The sequence below is a fragment of the Carassius gibelio genome, chromosome A6 (assembly GCF_023724105.1).
Source record: "Carassius gibelio isolate Cgi1373 ecotype wild population from Czech Republic chromosome A6, carGib1.2-hapl.c, whole genome shotgun sequence".
Lineage (NCBI taxonomy): Eukaryota > Metazoa > Chordata > Actinopteri > Cypriniformes > Cyprinidae > Carassius > Carassius gibelio.
In genome coordinates, this window is record NC_068376.1 from 23,843,073 (window position 1) to 23,862,135 (window position 19,063).

Sequence of the window (19,063 nt, forward strand, 5' to 3'; positions counted from 1 at the left end):
GTCAAACAGACTGAAATTGTGGAAATTTGTTAGGTTCAGTGTGATCTTATGAGGTCAGTTGTCTAAAGGCATATTCAGCTTAGGGCTGTACGTCAAAAACAATTCCCATTACTGATTAGTCACTGTTACTTGCTAATTCAAGTATATTAAATTTACATTCAGGGTTACATATTTGAACAAACATTGGGACCAGAACATTAACAGGATTGGCAGCTCTCCATTTTCCAAGCTGAATATCTCTCTTCCAGCATCATGTACTGTCTGAACAGGCAACTGTGATGTTTTTTTGTTTTTATTATGCAACTTGTATTACAGATTTTGGTTGCATGCAACTACATTTCTGTACATCTGTTGTATCATTTTCATTTCATTCTCCCTCTCTAAACACTTTGCAATCATGTTATCCTAACCCAATGACAGCATCCTGACTCATTCTGCATTCTTTATAGGACAAAGTGGAACTTATCTCTAAATGTCCTGCTATTTGATCACATTCTGTCGAGTGGCATGAGTTCTAATCAAATAATCTTCCTGTGTACATCTTCTAGCATGACCCACCTCCTAAAAATCCGACCTCATGCACACACACACACACACACACAAACACAGCTCTCTGCCCTGTACACTCACCTGCACTCTCTGCATGCACTGCACGCTCTGACCGGCCACCTATTTGAAGTGGACAGATATAAAGAGAAATCGCCGATCTAACCATCAGATGACCCTAATACAACACGAAATCTGATTTAATTCACATAATCACATATCAAGTGATACGAAATGATGTATATAATATCATAATATATACATATAAATGGATTGGCTAAATGGTAAAGGCTATTTGTACCACTTGTGAACTGATCATAGCCCACTTCAAAACCCTTCAGACTGATTTGTTCACATAGGATACAGCACTACCTCTTCTAAATAGTTTGCATCATTCATTGAACCACACATGTGCTGTTCTCTTTGAACTAGAAGCATTTAAGTGATTCTGAATATGCATGAATATGAGATCTTCATTATGTAGATATGGTTTAAGATAACAACACACCTTTGCCTGCTGTATTCTCACTTTTTTATGAGTTTGTTTCTGAGGATCCTGACTGAGACTGCACTCATTTTGTTTGCATCTTGGGTTCTTTAGAGTATGCTTTTGGATTCAGTGGTGATTCATGCACAAGTGCTGTTTTATAACATGCAGCATAATTTAATGGTGAATGGGTGGGGGAAGCAATGAATTGAATCCGTTTAATTTTCTTCGAATGGCTTTTAAAAGCTAAAGACTTTTGATTAGAATAAGGCTTTCGTTCAAGCTTATTTCAGATAACCAGATTTGTATTAAGTCATTTGAAACTTTGGTTACAGTCTAAGCTGTAAATGTAGGGCAGATTAAGTGTTTGTTTAAATATTTTTATGCAGTTTCCTAATGCAAGATTTGTTTTTAAGATAGTCACACTGCTGGCTCTTGAATTAATTTCAAATTGTCTGACTAACCTTGGATTTAAGTGAGGGTGTGATTGTGTAAATGTTGGTATCAGTTGCCTGTGTGAATGGAGTGTTTAAGTTTGTGTTTTGTGGGTTTACTCACGCCTGCCCATGTGGCGGTTGCTGTATGTCTTTATATATGTCTACACATGCTGGTCTTTTGCATGCATTTGTTTGTCTGTCTGTGTTTTGCTGGAGAATGCTGTGTTTTTGTTCTTTGCAGCAATGGTATACAGCCACTATGAATCTGCTGGCGACATGGCTGACTGAGCGCATGGACCAACAGCTTCATGTCTATCAACTCAAAATCCTCATCAGGGTTGTAAAGGTATTTCTTTTTATAACTTAAATGGAATTATTTTTACTCTGAAGCTAGAGTAGTATGATTCTAGTCAAGCTAAATCCACACGTCTTGTTCTAGATTTCAGTTTATGATTCAGGGCTTGCTTAGTGATGCACAAAATCAGTACTATATTGAGTTAAATACGTCATTATAGGGTTTTTGGTCTAATGGATAATTGCTGTATTATATTAGATATAAATTATGCATGCCCTTATTCTTACATGCCGATTACCTTTTCTGTCATGTAACACTCGCTTAAAATTAAGCTTAACAGTAGTGATAATTTTGGTAACATTTATATACATGTCCTTGTTGCAGTGTAATTATGCATTTGAGTACAGAGTAATATCAATTAACTAAAAATACTTACTATATGGTTAAGGTTAGGATTTGGGTTTGGCTTATATTTACTTGTATGTAATTATGCATAATTAATTGTTATTATAATAGTAAGTTCATGTAACATATGTAACAAGGACACCTTAAAATAAAGTGTTACCATATTTTTATTTAATAACACTGCAAATCTCAACATGAAAATTATTTTTTCAAACTGTACATTATAATGTTGTGCTTCATAAATTCAGTTTAAATATATAAACGGATTTACAAACTTTTGGCTGCCGGTGTGATTAATTAAGACAAAATAGGCTAGTATTGAGTTTTAATATCAGCTATTTATCGGTATTGTCCAGAATTTTAATAGCTTGCATCCCTAGTCTCACTATTCTTTCTGGCCTTGTTTGACACACAAGTATTTAGCTTTAACATTCAGGGGCAAAGAAGTCTTATACTATGTATAATGCTTGCTGATATTTCCCATTCTTGTAGAAGAAATATCGAGATTTTAGGCTGCAAGGCGTTCTTGACTCTACATTGAACAGCAAGGGGTATGATACGGTTCGGAACCGGCTGATCCTGGAGGAAGCCACTGCCTCTGTCAGAGAGGGGGGCATGCAGGGCATCTCGATGAAGGACAGCGATGAGGAAGACGAGGAGGATGATTAGAGCATCGAGCCATCCGGTGCCACCCACCACCCTGAACCTGACCCGTCTATCCAACTCTATGCCCTACCCCAACACTTTAAACTTAGCCTGATGATGTAAGATGCATGTAACAACTCTGATTACCCAGTTAGCCACTCTAGGATCTCCCCCATCAGCTCGAATTGCCCACAAACTAAGCTAAAAAAAAAACAATACAAATCAAAGAATTGTAATGAAGCGTAAAAAGAACATTGCAAAGACCATGATTGGCAATTTTAGCTGTGTCATAACATAAGAACAGCAAACAAGCACCAATTTTTTCCAACTCATTTATTTGAGGAATTTGTTTCTATGTTTTCCTAAGCAATATGGAGTACCATTTGTTTGAGATTATTAGGTGTGTCCCTGTCCAATGCGATAACATATATGGCGCTTCTTTGACGTACTCTTACATACATTAATGGTACATTGTTGTGAAGATGAGTGTATGAACACTTTTCTTTGTCTTGTCTGTTTTAAAAGTGGATGCCAACTGCTTCAAAACTAAAAAGGAACCTCTGTATTTAAGTTCAAAACTGTTAACTGTAAATGTCTTCTGTGTCTGCACATTTTCATTGTACTTCTCTCTTTCGTGTCGAGGCTCTGTGGCCCTTTGTTGCAAATATCCAACTAGGCATTGTCTTACAGGCATCTTAAAATGAAAATGAATTGGTATTCTAGAAATGCAATATCTTCATACCTCCATTTTGATATCTCATTGGAGACGTATTTTAATTAGATGTCAGAAAGTACAACAAAATGGCTATATTTTTGGTTCAGTTTCACTTTTGCAGAGGATCTCTCTTTTTTAAGTTTGTATGTCCAAATAAAATACATTCTCTTCATGTTAGTAGATGTCGAAACTGCTATGTGCCATTTTTGGGGTCTCACTATTGTTTTTGTATATATGATGCTGTACATTGCATTCTGAGCCATTGCTGCATGCCGGTGGGATCCACCTTCTCCAGAAGCTTTTTTTGTTTTGTTTTGTTTTTGTTTTTCTGTGTCAATTAGCTGGTGGATTCATTCTTGCGTTTGCCTTATCAAAGCCAACAGTTGTCATATGCAAGAGCTGTGGCTTCTCAATAAAGATAACATGATGTACTAATATAGGCTACCTGTACATTTTGTTCATTTGTCTTTATTTAGAATGTGGATTCAGGGACCCCCATAATTAGGAAAATAAAATAAAACAATAATAAGTTCGTTTCATTTGAGCTTGCTACATAATAATAGACCTTCCGTTTTGGACTTTTATTTTGACGTATTTCAGTTTGACGGTTAATCTAGTTGGCTTCACGTTCGCGCAGAGCGCATCGCATTCGTCTTTTCATTTATCTAATTTCGCTAAATTCAAATGTCTGTCCCACCTGGATCCATAATTGTGTCGGACTGGCACCGATTTCCAGACAGCAGAGAGTTTTTCAGCAGAATACTGCATAATAAGAAACGAAGAAAGTTTGGTAAGGATGATCACCATGGATACAGCAGTTAGGCATCACTTGTTTCTTATCGAAGGCCAGAGTTTGTTCATTTGGGAAAAGAAAAGCAAAATAAGTATCTGCTATAGCCAACATATACATGCTACATTTAATGTTTTTTTATATATACTAAGGGCTGTTAGAAGCACCAATGATGCCTCCTCATATGAATGTGGACATCGTTCGCTACAAAGTCTTCATCTCAGGGAAGACTGGAGTCGGGAAAAGCGCTCTTGCTGCCCGTCTCGCTGGCCTCGATTTCCCCAAAATGCACTATGAGACCACAGGTGAACGAATCACACATTTAAAAAGTATTAAGCTATTTTTTATTGTAAAAAATCTTTTTTATAGTACTTTTAATAAATACGTTTAAAAAACATCTCAACTCACATCGTGTGAGATGAAGACTCTTATTTCTGACCTATGAAAATAAGCGATTATATTCAACCCCATTCAGAGGCGGTCTTGAGATAACTTGACCAGCCGCATAACACGTTTATTATAATACACATTTAGTTGCAGAATAAATTTATAATACCAACCCGATTCCAAAAAAGTTGGGACACTGTACAAATTGTGAGTAAAAAGGAATGGAATCATTTACAAATCTCATAAACTTACATTTTATTCACAATGGAATATAGATAACACATCAAATGTTGAAAGTGAGACATTTTGAAATGTCATGCCAAATATTGTCTCATTTTGGATTTCATGAGAGGTACACATTCCAAAAAACGTTGGAATAAGAGGCAGGTAGCAATAAGAGGCCGGAAAAGTTAAATGTACATATAAGGAACAGCTGGAGGACCGATTTGCAACTTACTAGGTCAATTGGCAACATGATTGGGTATAAAAAGAGCCTCTCAGACTGGCACTGTCTCTCAGAAGTCAAGATGGGCAGAGGATCACCAATTCCCCCAATGATGTGGTGAAACATAATGGAGCAATATCAGAAAGGAGTTTCTGAGGGAAAAATTACAAAGAGTTTGAAGTTATCATCATCTACAGTGCATAATATCAGAGAATCTGGAAAAATGTCTGTGCGTAAGGGTCAAGGCCCGAAAACCATACTGGATGCCAGTGATCTTCGGGCCCTTAGACGGCACTGCATCACATACAGGAATGCTACTGTAATGGAAATCACAACATGGGCTCAGAAAAACTTCCAGAAAAAATTGTTGGTGAACACAAACTACCGTGCCATTCGCCGTTGCTGGCTAAAACTCTATAGGTCAAAAAAGAAGCCAGCCTTTATAAAAAGAAGAGGGGGTGCCACACAGTGATAAACATGGCCTTGTCCCAACTTTTTTGAGATGTATTGATGCCATGAAATTTAAAATCAACTTATTTTTCCCTTAAAATGATACATTTTCTCAGTGTAAACATTTGATTTGTCATCTATGTTGTATTCTGAATAAAACATTGAAATTGGAAACTTCCACATCATTGCATTCTGTTTTTATTCACAACTTGTACAGTGTCCCAACTTTTTTGGAATCGGGTTTGTAGATGGTGACAGAAATATTGCTAACATGTTACTTATAACAGCTTTGGATGGCAACTTTGTCAAGTTATGCTTCATCACATCCACACAGATAGGTGTCAGTTTACACCAGTTGTCAGTAAGTGTATTCATTTAATATTGTCAATTAAAACATCAGTGGTAATTTCTTCTGTATGATTCTTATAGGCATAGAGACAACAGTGGTCTTCTGGCCTGTAAGGCTGAAGGAGAGTGGTCGAGTGCTGTTTTTCCGCTTTGAGCTTTGGGATTGTGGGGAAAGTGCAATACGAAGATTTGACCACATGTTACCGGTTAGAATCAACATCATATTACACAGTTTATGTCACTTACATTTCCTTAAAAGGATAGTTCACCAAAAAATTACATATTTAACTCACCAAGTGGTTCCAAACCTGTATGAGTTTGTTTCTTCTGTGGAATATAAAATAAGATGTTCTGAAGAATATTGGTAACCAACAGTTGCTGGTCTCCATTCACTTCCATAGTATGGACCAAAAGTACTACTGAAGTCAGTCGGGACTAGCAGCTCTTTGTTACCATCATTCTTAAAATATCTTCTTTTGTCATTTCACTTCTTTCACAGAATAAAGAATGTCATACAAGTTTGGAACAACTTTAGGGTGAGTAAATTTTTGGGTGAATTGTCCCTTTAATCCACAAGTTCTGAATCATTTTATGGTATGATGTTAAATATATTACGTCATTCTTCTTCTCAGTCCTGTAAGGAACAGGTGGATGCAATCCTTTTCCTGTTCTCCTTCACTGATCGTGGCTCCTTTGATGATCTTTCAAATCAGATAACACGGATCACAGAATCTTCAGATCGAGTGGTTAAACTGGTCGTCGGCACCAAGTATCCTTCACCAGTTAACAGCATTTAGTTGACATTTACATTCAAATCCACAGTGGGTACAGAAAAGAATCACCCCCCCCCCCCCCTTAAAATAATCACATTTTGTTGCTTTGCAGCCTGAAATAAAAACAACACAGTTTTTGCTTTATCCAGCTGAATTTACTATTTACTATTATGCAGGGTTATTACAGTTAATTTTTTTTTTTTTTTACTTGAAATAAAATAAACAAGAACTGAAATAAAAATGTAAATAATACATAATACACAATATATATATATATATATATATAAGACAAAACAACAACAAAATTATGTTGGAAATGAACATGTAAAATATAAAAATAAAAACATTCATAATGTTACTAAAAACTATAACTAGATGTATTTGAATGATACTAAAATAACTCTGATTAACAGCATAATGTTATGTTGTCATTTGACATTTATGGCCCTTAACAGTGCAGATTTGACTTATTTATGCACACAGACGTGACAGAAAGCGACGTAACACATTTTCAAGAAGTCTGGGGTCTTCCGATCTTCAGAGTGGGAGGTGATGTGAGTGCGGGGCTTGGTGAAATAGCACCCCTCCTAAATGCCCTTGCAGAAAACCTGTGGCACCAAGACTGTATGGCTGCTTCATCTGTGTCCATCTCCACACCGGCTGCTCTCAGAGAAACGGACTCAGAGATTATTGTATAGCTTAAGCTTGTATGTATATTGTGGGTCAGTCTAACATGGATTGGGCAATACAATTTATAGATGGAATATGCTGCTCTGGAAACACTCTGAATACCACTTACTTGAAGTAGTTTTCGGTTTCTAATGCCTAAATCATTTTCTTAGTCATTTCAGTCAGTGACAAATATCTGAGTCAATAAATGGTGAACAAAAATATAAAAATGAGTTTGCTTGTAGTTTGAAGACAGTTGCAACAAGAAACATTGTTATATGCATATGTTCATCAACCTCAGATTATATATTCACATTTAATCATTTAGCAGACGCTTTTATCCAAAGCAACTAAAAAATGAGAACAACAGAAGCAATCAAACCAACGAGAGAACAACAGTATACAAGTGCCATGACAAGTCTCAGTTAGTCTAGGACAATATATAGAAGTCAGAAACCTTATTCAAATAGAAAATACAAATTTTAACATTTGTTTTTGTTTAAAAATCCAAAGGATGACATTTAAAGTATAATAATGATAAAACAGATTGTTTCTAAAACGCTCATAGATACATTCATTTTTCACTTCTTAGATTGAGTCTATGACTGCAGACCCTTTTACTGATTGTTTTTGGGCTTTAATACTCAAAAAGCCACCTTTCTCTAGGGAAGATGTGACCGACATTGGATCCACATCAGCCGGAAATTGGCACTTCTGACAAACAGTGTCCACAATTGTGCCATCTGATGCCAGCTGAGCCATCAGTGAAGGAAAATGAAAAAAAAAAAACACGATTATGACAAGAGGTTGTGTAAAAATACAAACAAAGCTCAATCTGATATTAAATGCTCTTCATTTTTACAAGACGACATCGTTGAAGGAAATTTGAGAGAAAGCTTGCTATTAAAATTGCCATTTATTTTGCTTACCTTTTCTGCACAGACTTGGATTGAATTATTGGTGGAGGTTACGGTAACTTCTTCTGGTGCAAACTCACTCACATTCACTGTGAATACATACACATCTCCAACAGTGCAGATTTCCCCCTTTGAAAAACAAATGTCGGTTGATTCAAGTTCATATTAATCATATGTTCATTGCAGAACTCACCTTTGAATCACTGCTTGCCATTGTAGATTTCTTTGCTTTGAAAGGAAACAAAGATAAGTGCACCTAATCCAGCTCTTTAATTCACTGAAAAAGAATCTGTCTGCTTTGTATTTGGTTAGCTTTTGATGCTCAGTTTCTCTGTGTAATTGTCTAGAACAGTGCAGTGCTTACTTTTATACCACTGGCAGGTTTTGGGTGAGGCTAGTATGATGTCTATGTGCAGAATGTATCGTATACTAGAGAGAATAGATGTAGTCTTGTAGTATGGTAATAACATCCTCTTTCTGTCCAGCCCTGCATTTATTTATATATATTATATTATTTAAAAAGTCAAAAAATGATGAACATTATGATGGAAAACTAAACGTACTATTGATTTATTACAAATGTATTTTTTTTATCACGGCTGAAAGTATGAGACTCAACCTAGCAACAAATACAGATAAACAAAACAGCAGCTAAAGAGCAGACGTGAAATTCCAGATCCTCATTACAGCTGTCAAATCAAAACTAAATAACTGGACGTTCATTTATTTAATTTTTATCATGTACGTCATGGAAGGGTAATGTTAACTGTATAAAAATAAATCAGTCCCCTAAATAACACCAAAATCTTCCTCTGGCTGGTACTATTAGCCAGAACCATATAGATCTCTATATGGCTCTGCTATTAGCTAAAGTCGAAGTGGGACTTTTATTCTGAAGCGTGCGCAGGTGTGGTTGCCATTTTGTTTACCGCCTTACTACCGCTACCTTCACCTCGGCTTCGAAATCCGGTTCATCGACGAATTTTGTCGGCGGGCTTTTTTAACGTGATAAAAATGTACATCTAAAACTGTTTTCACTTTAAAAAAATATTACGAAACACTCGCAACACACAAAACTGATAAACCAGATCCCGATTTACTCGCTGTTTTTTACTAGACGATCCCCAGCGCCTGGCCAGGCAGAAAGGCCACAATGAAGCTCACAGACAATGTGCTGCGGAGCTTCAGGGTTGCGAAGGTTTTCCGAGAGAATTCGGACAAAATCAACTGCTTTGACTTCAGCTCGAACGGCGAAACTGTAATATCGAGTAGCGATGACGACTCGATTGTCTTGTACGACTGCCAGGAGGGAAAGTAAGTAACGTTAGCTTATAAATTGCTCTGTGTGACTTGTCCTACAACTGGCTGGTGATCCGCGTTTATTTGGTCTTAAAGTATTGATCTTGGTTGCATGAGTATTTCTGTGTGAAATGTGAAAGATTAAGATCGATTAGTAGTGTAATAAGATTTATGACGTTTATTGTTCTTAGTGGTTTGAACATGTTTATGTACAGTAGCGATGTCCGATTCGTTTGAGTCGGTTTAATGTTCTATGCGCTGAATCACGGCGGTAGCTAAATAACTGTAACTCATTGATTAAAAAAATAAAATAAAATAAACATCGCTCTTAATAACTGGTATGGCTTTATCATAACATGATACGTTCGGTTGTCAAGGACCACGAAATTATGTAAAAGAACCACCGCATCTTTGAAACGAATAGTTCGAAGGAACCGATTCGCGGAAATGAGTCGAATGTACAGTTGAATGAGAGGTCGCTCGCGCGCTAACCGTTAGCATCCACGCCTCTTTTCGAGCCCGCCTGTTGTTATCTCTAGTATTTTGTTTTTAATGTGATGTGTTTCGTGACAACGAAGCACCTAATCGCATGTATCTAAGTAAGCAACCAGATTAAATTATTTATTTCCTCTTCTGTCCTGTATATCAGACCCAAACGGACGCTGTACAGTAAGAAGTATGGTGTGGATCTCATCAGATACACCCATGCCGCCAACACTGTTGTCTACAGCTCCAACAAGATTGATGGTAGGACTCCTTATAAAGTCACACTATGTTATCAAAGTATTTCAGTTCCTATGCCTTTCAGTTTTGTCAAATCCTCCTGGGACCCAAGCTTAGACTTTTGTCATTGTGCAGAGGACATAATAATTTAAGACCATACTTGCTACATTCAGGGCTTTTTAGGGATGATCAAATTTAGCACTTTTAGGGAAATATGATAATGTTTTGTAAATTGTCATTTAAATCTGTCCACATTTTCAAATTGTTTGTCGAAGATAAACATCTTGGAAAAATGTTATGGGGTTTCAAATCGGAATATGACTTTGTTACGAAATAGTGCATAATTTTTATACATGTCTTCTGTAGAGGACACCAGGACAAACATCAGGTTAATCAGGCATTTTGGGAAGACAAATCAATAGGGAAAGAAATTATAGATCATGTATTCCTCTGAAATATGAGAGAATCTTTATGAAAATGTTGCCAAGTTATTACTCCCATTCTAACACTTCTTTTTTCATTATGGTTTGCCCCAAGAACACAGTAATATGCTAATAAGATGCAATTAATAAATACATTGTATAGAATGGGAACCAATTTATGGACATTGGTGAATGAAAAAAGAAAGCATCGTTTTTGTCTATACGTGCCTTCTTATGTCTATTTTTTTTTAAATATATAACTTAATCCTGGTATCCTCTACAAAGGACATTGAATAAAATATTAATATTTTTTTTTGTGTTTATTCACCATTTGTTTCATATGCTCATATGTTTTTCATATTATGAAAGCATTTCCCTGCTGCGTGATATGCTTTATTTTAACTAAAAGTGGAACATTTTCTATTTACCCTTTTAACTGTGCAATTTTATGACTTCATATTACATGAGATGAAATGACATATTTATTACTCCTATATATATATTAGATTACTACTATGTTTTTTCTTTATATTTAATTGTTTATTTATTTAAGTGATTTTCTTAAAGCTTTACTGCTGAGGTGTGTGTCTACCTGTGCCTGCTCTGGGTTGAGGTAGTTGTTTGTACAGTTTTTAGGGTCTGTTATTCTGCCCTATTAAGGAGCTAACTGTACAGACTACTGCCTTGCCCAGGGTTGAGCCTGTTCACCTGACACCGTACACAGTACATTTGATCAATTCACTTGTAAAATTTTACTTTGACGCGATGTTGATATTTTCTTCTCACTGCCAATGTGCTACTACAGACACTATTCGATACCTGTCCCTACATGACAATAAGTACATTCGCTACTTCCCTGGACACAGTAAGAGGTGAGGATCTGTGACATCAAATATATAGTTGTTGTTGTTTATTGGCATTTGAGTTATAGTGCTTGTTTTTGTGTGTTTCATCCTGTTTCAGGGTTGTTGCTCTGTCTATGTCTCCTGTTGACGACACATTCATTTCTGGCTCCCTTGATAAAACTATTCGTCTGTGGGACCTTCGCTCACCTAACTGTCAGGTAAACAGAATTTTTATTTTGAGTTGGTGTTTGATTTTCTTGTTTAGTCTATACTTGATTGTAATCTTGGTTGTAATTCTAGGGCCTCATGCACCTGCAAGGGAAGCCTGTGTGCTCATTTGATCCGGAGGGGTTGATTTTTGCGGCGGGAGTGAATTCTGAGATGGTCAAGCTTTACGATCTACGCTCCTTTGATAAGGTAAGTGTATAAAACTGCATCTTAGAAGAAGAAGTGGTATTTTTCTTTCAAATGAGAAAAATGAATGTATCACACCTCCTGCCTCAGGGTCCATTCGCCACTTTTAAACTACAATATGAGCGAACCTGTGAGTGGACGGGTCTCAAGTTCAGCAATGACGGAAAGCTCATTCTGGTCTCCACCAATGGAGGAACACTCCGAGTGCTGGACGCTTTCAAAGGAGCCGTGCTCCACTCATTTGGGGTGAGAAAATAGTGTCATTTTGAAAAGGTTTTGTCAAAGTTTGTGTTTAAGAGGGTGGCTCATGGAGTTTCTTTCTTCCTCCCTGCAGGGTTATAACAACAGTAAAGGTGTCATTCTGGAGGCCTCTTTCACACCAGACTCTCAGTTCGCCATGATCGGTAAGTCATCACCAATGGATTCAGATTAGAGATTAGTTTACAGAAAGTGATGCCCGTCACCTCAACATTTTGATTTTCAGGATCAGAAGATGGAAAGATCCATGTGTGGAATGCTGAGAGTGGGATGAAAGTAGCAGTTCTTGATGGGAAGCACACTGGTCCAGTCACCTGTCTACAATTTAACCCCAAATTCATGACCTTTGCCAGTGCCTGTTCTAACATGGTAAGCCTTAACCATAAGCCGGTCTGATATTTTTGTTACAGTTTTATCCATATGGAATACATGCACCCAAAATGCCCTCTGAAAACGAATTACTGGCGAAACATCTACTATCCTTGCATTTTTGCTGTTTGGATTTATGGAAATTTGCTAAACAATTACTCAAACTCATCTTCATCTTGAAAGACATGATTATTTCTTAATCAAAACAGGTTTGGAGAAATGTAATATCATTGCTCACCAGTGGATCTTCTGCAGCGAATGGGTACCGTCAGAATGAGAGTTCAAAGAAAGCTGATAAAAACATCACAATAATCCAAAACTAATCTACTCGACTCAAGTCCATCATGTCTTGTAAAGTGAAAATCAGCATGATTGTAAGAAACGAATCCAACAAGGCATTTCAGCTTGAAACTGTCACTTTCAGCTAAAATACAAGTCCATGATCCATAATAATGCTTCCTCCGATGTTAAAAGTCCATCCCTTGTCTTTTCACATCACAATCCACCTAAATATTTGCACCCATTCACTTTAATAATAACTATTCTATTAATACTTGTATTCTATTGTAATATAACTAACTAATGATTATTATTAAATGCTGCTTCTCATTTTTACAGGACAGTATGTATTATTACAATATAAGATATATCTTTTAATGTGATAAAAAAATAAAAAAAATAATAGTATGTCTGGGGGGGGCGTGGTCAGATTTTCCCACTTTTTTGTCTCTAGCTGATCACATGCCTGCTGCAGAAGATCCAGTGGTGAGCAAATGATGTAATGCTAAATTTATCCAAGTCAGAAGATTTGTTCAGAAAAAGATATAAACTCATCTACGTCTTGGATGGCTAAAAGTCTCGTTTTTGGTGGAACTATTTCTTTATCATTAAAGGAGGTATTAGGTATAAATACTGCAGTAGTCACTGTGCACCAGTTGACAACCACTTAAAATAAATGCTAAAATCTCACCTCCACAGGCATTCTGGTTACCCACGATTGATGACTGATGGGCCGCTGTCAGAGGTCGGCCTCTGTGATGTTCTTCCAGCAGGTGGCATCATTCACCTCTCTCTTGGAGTTGCAAACACAGTTGCTCACCTTAGGACTTTTGAACTGTAAATAGATTGGCCTTGATGCCAAGTTGTATTTCTTTGTTCATTTTATATCTGTATCATTAAAACTTTTTTTGTAAAACATTGTAAAGTAATCTGTTCACATTTTCTGTTTTGTTTGAGGTCGTAGCAAAGTGCTTGATCAAATTGACTTGTGTGTGAGACGTAAAACATTTCTGCAGATCTGATCTTACCTAATCAAACTATAGCTGAAATCAGCACCTGTAGATTTAGAATCTTGTGAATGAAGAATGGAATGTCAATGGAACATTTTTTAAATATGCAACTGTTCAAAGATATGATTTTGAAGCCTTTCAGACGTGCTCATAGCGGATGTGTGTAATTCCATCTGCGAGTGCAAATTGCTTTTATGCCATTCTTTTACTGGGCTTTGTTTTCTTGTTTTTATGTATTTTGCATTTGCAAAACTGGCATTCTTTTGAATCGCTTATAAAAACATCTCATAACAATATACAATGACCACCCCTCACTCAAGTTTCACTTTATTTTGTTCAAGTTAATTTGCACTTACTGAGGAAACAATTGTGTTTATGCAAGTTTTGAGGGGTAAAGGCGGAGAATGGTAATTTGATGATTGTACCAATGTAGCCATTTTCACTTTAATGAATTAAATCTTTCAAGAGGTTACATCCAAATATGTACTTTCATTTGTTTTCTCAGGTTAGCAGTCAGAAGGTTTATTGACCAACATGGGCACAATCATGTCCCCGAGTTTAAATTAAATAGGTTCATTTTATTTTTTTTTGAAAGTCAGTTTGTATGCAGTACGTCATAATGTAATTTAAAAATGACATTTAAACTAAAAAATATACACAAAGAGATGAATAATTGTTATTTTTGTTTCTAAAAAATGAATAAAAACAAACAATTACACTTGCAATAATTACATTTACAGGAAACAAACACTTTGTGCTTAAATTGTGGCTAAAATGCAAAATAATGTCTAATTAAGGATAGTAATTTCCAAGAAATAGTAATTTCCAAATGCACAAACATAAAAGAACATTTGAAAAATTAAAGTCCTGAATGCTGTATACCATACAATCCAAACGAAAATGATAAATACAATCATAATAATCAAACTTAACATCATAACAGTGAGTAACTGTAATAGTATAGCGGACATACAAAAATAAGTTCTATTGTTTTTATTTATAGATAATAGAATCAAGCTGTTGATTACCAAAGAACATTATTTTGCCTCGTTAAGTTAGAGCTTTACTTGAACCTGGTATGCTATTTATAAAAATATTAGAAACAACAAACATCTCCATGAATGAGTAAATGTACTTGTGGTTTAAGGGCATGAATCAAATCCCAAATACAATGCTCACAAATCCATATCAAAAGATTGAAACAACTGGACTCGGGGCCGTGCTGGGGGATGGTCGGGCTGTTACCCGAGGCCAGACAGTGTGCCTGCTAAATTTGGGGCAAGAGGGATCGGGTTCATTCAGCACACATGATCCTGTCCTAGTTACAGGAGCCTTCTCTCACACATTTGCTGCTCTCACATGCCCTCTCTCTTGGATAGCACACAGTCTCTCAAACACCAAACTCTTACTTCATACTGCTGCCTTTATATTTTATTCTGATATAACACACAGCTCTGTCACTGACCGCTGATTGAAGATAATTCGTAAAAAGAAGATCATCCAGGTGACCTGACCTGTGTGTCCAGCTTCATCCAGCTACAGAAGGTACCTTGGCGGGTAGGAAGGCACTACACTGACCCGCCATGTTTCTAGTTCTGGTGGTTACAGAGGAGCTGAGGGAGTTTCTGGCCCGGGCACGGAGTGGAACCGGCCGTCTCATCCAGGTGCTGATCAGAGACGGTGAGTGAACAGCAGGGGTCTGAGGGGTTCACTCAGTTCACAGAAAATTGTATGAATCAGAAAAGGTAAGGCATCGAGATTAGTATATTGTGAACGAAAAATGCTAGTGCATATGTTGACAAATTAAGCAAATACCCTTCAAGACTGAAATGAAACATCTGTTCTACATGCTTGTACATCAACTGTCAGTGAATCTAAGTCATCGTAATCACAATGAACGCTAGAAAATATCAATGTTTAATGGGATAAAACTTTCCAATACTATTACGACTCTTTCAATATGACAACTTAATTATGCACCATGGTACAATGACGGTGTCAAATGGCAATCCATTGATTCTAAACTATTACCATATTCATGTAACTTTGCATTGACATAGGTTTCCAAGGTCAACATCACTTAATACTACAGGATACATATCTAAAAAAATATATATTTTGGCCATGGTACCCTAACCAAAAAATATGTTTGTACCGTGATACTTTTTGGTACCTTTATATTAGTGGAAGATCAATGTTCGCTTAATTAATTCACTTAATTAAATTAGCTTGATTTTCACTTCCTAAATGGTTCAGAGCTCAAATGGTTAAGGTATGAAACTGTGTGAGTGTGTAGCATTTTCCCTGATTTGAGATTCAACTACAATCTGTGCTTGAGTAACAGCTAGGATTTTAAAACAGAAAGACACTTGGACAAATGAAATATGACTTAATGTACTGTTAATTCATACTATGAATGTATATAGTCTCACATTATTCACTGACACTTATAGATTAAGCCAATTATCACAATATCTAACTTTGTAGCTTTTTTTATATACATTTTTAATTTAATGTAATTTATTGTTTGTTCTTGGGTGGAATTTGTTTATTTGTTGTTTTATTATCAAGGTGTCACCTTACATGAGGAAATAGTAACAAAACACATTTCACAATGTATTTTGATTCTGTGTTCACATGCTGCTGTGGGTCAGATCATGACACTTGATTTGGCGTAGAGACTGAATTGTTCTTGAGGGATGAACTGTGCAGAGGCCAAAGGAATGATGGACTGTTCTCTGTTGCAATAAAAGTGCATGTGTGCAAGCGTGCATTTGTGTACAAGGCTGAGTGTCAGGTACTTTTGATATGTTAGCTCACTATCAGATGACAAGATCCAGTTGCTGGGAAGGAAAGGGCAAAACGCTATCAAACTTGAGTGAAGTCACTCTGTCATTACCTAACCTGAATTCATGATGTGTGCATGTATTCCACATGACTCCAGTCAAATTAAACAGCATCAGATGTGTTTTCTAGTATTTGACCTTCCAAAAGTTTGGGGTCAATAAAATAAATTAAAGGGATAGTTCACCCAAAAATGTAAAAGGTGATGTTTATCTGTTTACCCCCATGGCATCCAAGATGTAGGTGACTTTGTTTCTTCAGTAGAACACAGACCAAGATTTTTAGCTCAAACCGTTTCAGTCTATCAGTCTTATAATGTAAGTGAATGGGAATCAAGGCTTAAACATCATTTTTTCTTTTTTTGGGTGATCTATCCCGTTAATACTTTTTTTTCCAGCAAGGATCCAAAAAAATGTATACAAAAATGACAGATAAGACATAAAGACTAAAGATTAGACATAAAAAAAATCTTAATAACCCCAACATTTTTAACAATATTGTGTACATTTCAAGAAGTAAATAAGTTGCCAATTTGACCTTCTAGTTTGCTTTCATTTCAAACTATTAGATATTAAATAAACTTATGTCGCATATCACATGAAATGCAATTATGCTGGACAATTTGGATTTATATGATTTTTTTATCAGGTAGACTGTTCATCCATTTTGGACCACTCCAGAGGTTCTGACACCCTCTTTTCCTGTATGTTGGATGCCTAAAGTGTATGAAGACGTCTGGATCTGAATAGACTGGGTTGTTTGGGGTTAATTTAAATCTCACATGATATTTCAGGAAGTATGAAACAGAACAACGCCGTTTTGGATCTTTCTGGTGACAGACTCACTTGTGTATCCTGACCCTTAATGGTGGGTAGCACACAGACCACATGGCCAGGAGCTAGTCTGTGCGCACAGTGATAGGAAAACGTCTTAACTATTGTCTTATAGTGTGCCGACAAATGGTGCAGACACTCAGTTATTCGGTGATATTCTTTACAATGAATGTATTTGTATGACTGAAGGATGGCAGATATATGTTTGTTTGTTTTTTCAAATTGGCACATATGTGCAAACAGCAGGGGTGAGTAAAAGGCTGATGGAAAGTATGTGTCTATGCTGATAAATGGAATGCGTGCAACCTCAGAATAGCAGCCGGTGCAAAAGACCATCAGGAAATCCCCCTCCAAGGTCATTCGGACTGGAGACGTGTATGTGGGTGGATGATGTTTGCACTAGATCTGGTTAGTGACGTGCTAGCTGTTTTTCACAGTGTGCTCATTAAAGTTTTATTTCAGTTAGGTGCAAAATCTTTCAATCACTCTGCACAACCTTTAGATGCCTTAATCCACACGCCTTGACCATGATTGCACTTGTTTATCCAGTTATAGAAGGACTGTTGTTTCATTCAGTCTTATACAGCAGTGCAACCGACAACTTCGTCACTTTTCGAAGAAATAGAGTAAAAGACATTGATCGTTTAAATGAATGAACTAATAGAGGGTTGTAGGGCCATTTCGATTGTTAAAAAATAATTTTGAAATAATTTAAAATAAGCACATCCTCACAACATTCATAACCATAAATCCATGATGCAAAATTGGTTTTCTATAATATAATGTTTAGTGAAATTTTTTAATGTTTTTGAAAGATGTCTTTCTGATGCTCACCAAGGCTGCAATTGTCAAAATGTAAAAAATGCAATTAAAAATACAGTAAAAAACGGTAACATTGTGTACTAATATTACAGTTCAAAATATATTCAATACAATTCAATACATATATATGGTCCTAAAATATACTTATTTTCTTTATGCAAAATTTTATAATTTAATATAATAACTGTTTACATAAAATTCACCAAAATAGCAATAGATTTTCTTTTTTACTTTTTAACATTCAATATAAAAAATATGCAAACAATTAAAATGTGAATATTCTCAATGCTTTAAATTCAAATCAGCAGCAACCGTTAGATTTGCACTTTTAAGTCTTTGTGTACAAAGAAAAGCTGAGGACAGCAGCGAGGGAAGTGGGCAGATGCACTGGTAAGTAGATTATTGATGTGATAAGAGATGCACACTGAGAAGCATAGCTGTTAATCTGAGTGTTGATGCCTGAAAACAGAGGGAGGGGCTCTGGTGGACGTGCACCAGCACAGCACACGTTCACAAAGAATGATTAAGTGGTGGGAAGAAAGAGGACCCATTAGAAAAGATAAGCAAATGACATGAATTTGAGTGCTTGATGTGAACAGTGTGAAGTTTATAAAGTGAGACAATAAACCAAGGACA

The 19,063-nt window shown here is 36.3% G+C and overlaps 5 protein-coding genes across 12 annotated transcripts in view; 4 read left to right on the forward strand and 1 right to left on the reverse strand.

The window, feature by feature from the left end:
* The window catches only part of LOC128015806 (calcium-dependent secretion activator 1-like), a 72,084-nt gene extending 68,119 nt beyond the window's left edge, over positions 1 to 3,965 (forward strand). For all 7 annotated transcript variants that reach the window (XM_052599982.1, XM_052599983.1, XM_052599984.1 and 4 more), the window contains 2 exons: positions 1,712 to 1,816; positions 2,663 to 3,965. In XM_052599982.1, coding sequence (XP_052455942.1) covers positions 1,712 to 1,816; positions 2,663 to 2,839 — 282 coding nt within the window. In that variant the 3' untranslated portion in view covers positions 2,840 to 3,965. The remainder of the gene's footprint in view (positions 1 to 1,711; positions 1,817 to 2,662) is intronic.
* A 177-nt stretch (positions 3,966 to 4,142) lies between these two features.
* Positions 4,143 to 7,622, forward strand: cplane2 (ciliogenesis and planar polarity effector 2). Its single transcript, XM_052599985.1, has 5 exons — positions 4,143 to 4,320; positions 4,473 to 4,625; positions 6,032 to 6,156; positions 6,583 to 6,719; positions 7,184 to 7,622. Exons 1-5 carry the CDS (start codon positions 4,215 to 4,217, stop codon positions 7,419 to 7,421), a joined length of 759 nt encoding a protein of 252 aa, XP_052455945.1. The 5' UTR covers positions 4,143 to 4,214; the 3' UTR covers positions 7,422 to 7,622.
* Positions 7,623 to 7,768: 146 nt separating this feature from the next.
* Positions 7,769 to 9,133, reverse strand: LOC128015808 (heat shock protein beta-7-like). Its single transcript, XM_052599986.1, has 3 exons — positions 8,503 to 9,133; positions 8,322 to 8,438; positions 7,769 to 8,145 (listed from the first exon to the last, which is right to left on the reverse strand). The coding sequence occupies exons 1-3, from the start codon at positions 8,521 to 8,523 to the stop codon at positions 7,981 to 7,983; spliced, it is 303 nt and encodes a 100-aa protein (XP_052455946.1). The 5' UTR covers positions 8,524 to 9,133; the 3' UTR covers positions 7,769 to 7,980.
* A 67-nt stretch (positions 9,134 to 9,200) lies between these two features.
* LOC128015810 (WD repeat-containing protein 82) lies at positions 9,201 to 14,408 on the forward strand. Its single transcript, XM_052599990.1, has 10 exons — positions 9,201 to 9,325; positions 9,427 to 9,623; positions 10,258 to 10,355; positions 11,559 to 11,625; positions 11,717 to 11,816; positions 11,899 to 12,015; positions 12,103 to 12,258; positions 12,347 to 12,416; positions 12,497 to 12,639; positions 13,618 to 14,408. The coding sequence occupies exons 2-10, from the start codon at positions 9,463 to 9,465 to the stop codon at positions 13,645 to 13,647; spliced, it is 942 nt and encodes a 313-aa protein (XP_052455950.1). The 5' UTR covers positions 9,201 to 9,325; positions 9,427 to 9,462; the 3' UTR covers positions 13,648 to 14,408.
* An 858-nt stretch (positions 14,409 to 15,266) lies between these two features.
* The window catches only part of LOC128015809 (twinfilin-2), a 10,390-nt gene continuing 6,593 nt past the window's right edge, over positions 15,267 to 19,063 (forward strand). Inside the window, exon 1 of one of the 2 annotated variants that reach the window (XM_052599989.1) lies at positions 15,267 to 15,608. In XM_052599989.1, the coding sequence (XP_052455949.1) occupies positions 15,512 to 15,608 (97 nt within the window). In that variant the 5' untranslated portion in view covers positions 15,267 to 15,511. The remainder of the gene's footprint in view (positions 15,609 to 19,063) is intronic. The other variant, XM_052599988.1, reaches the window with a different exon arrangement.

Excerpts from the sequence above, each read along its gene's own strand:
- cplane2 (XM_052599985.1), top strand. The coding sequence starts at position 4,215 with ATGTCTGTCCCACCTGGATCCATAATTGTGTCGGACTGGCACCGATTT. Across the intron at positions 4,321-4,472 it reads TAAGAAACGAAGAAAGTTTG|GGCTGTTAGAAGCACCAATG; the intron begins GTAAGGATGATC and ends ATATATACTAAG. Across the intron at positions 6,720-7,183 it reads AAACTGGTCGTCGGCACCAA|ATTTGACTTATTTATGCACA; the intron begins GTATCCTTCACC and ends TTAACAGTGCAG.
- LOC128015808 (XM_052599986.1), bottom strand. The coding sequence starts at position 8,523 with ATGGCAAGCAGTGATTCAAAG. Across the intron at positions 8,439-8,502 it reads TGGCAAGCAGTGATTCAAAG|GGGGAAATCTGCACTGTTGG; the intron begins GTGAGTTCTGCA and ends TGTTTTTCAAAG. Across the intron at positions 8,146-8,321 it reads TCCAAGTCTGTGCAGAAAAG|CTGGCATCAGATGGCACAAT; the intron begins GTAAGCAAAATA and ends CTGATGGCTCAG.
- LOC128015810 (XM_052599990.1), top strand. The coding sequence starts at position 9,463 with ATGAAGCTCACAGACAATGTGCTGCGGAGCTTCAGGGTTGCGAAGGTT. Across the intron at positions 11,626-11,716 it reads TTCCCTGGACACAGTAAGAG|GGTTGTTGCTCTGTCTATGT; the intron begins GTGAGGATCTGT and ends ATCCTGTTTCAG. Across the intron at positions 12,417-12,496 it reads CTCTCAGTTCGCCATGATCG|GATCAGAAGATGGAAAGATC; the intron begins GTAAGTCATCAC and ends TTTGATTTTCAG.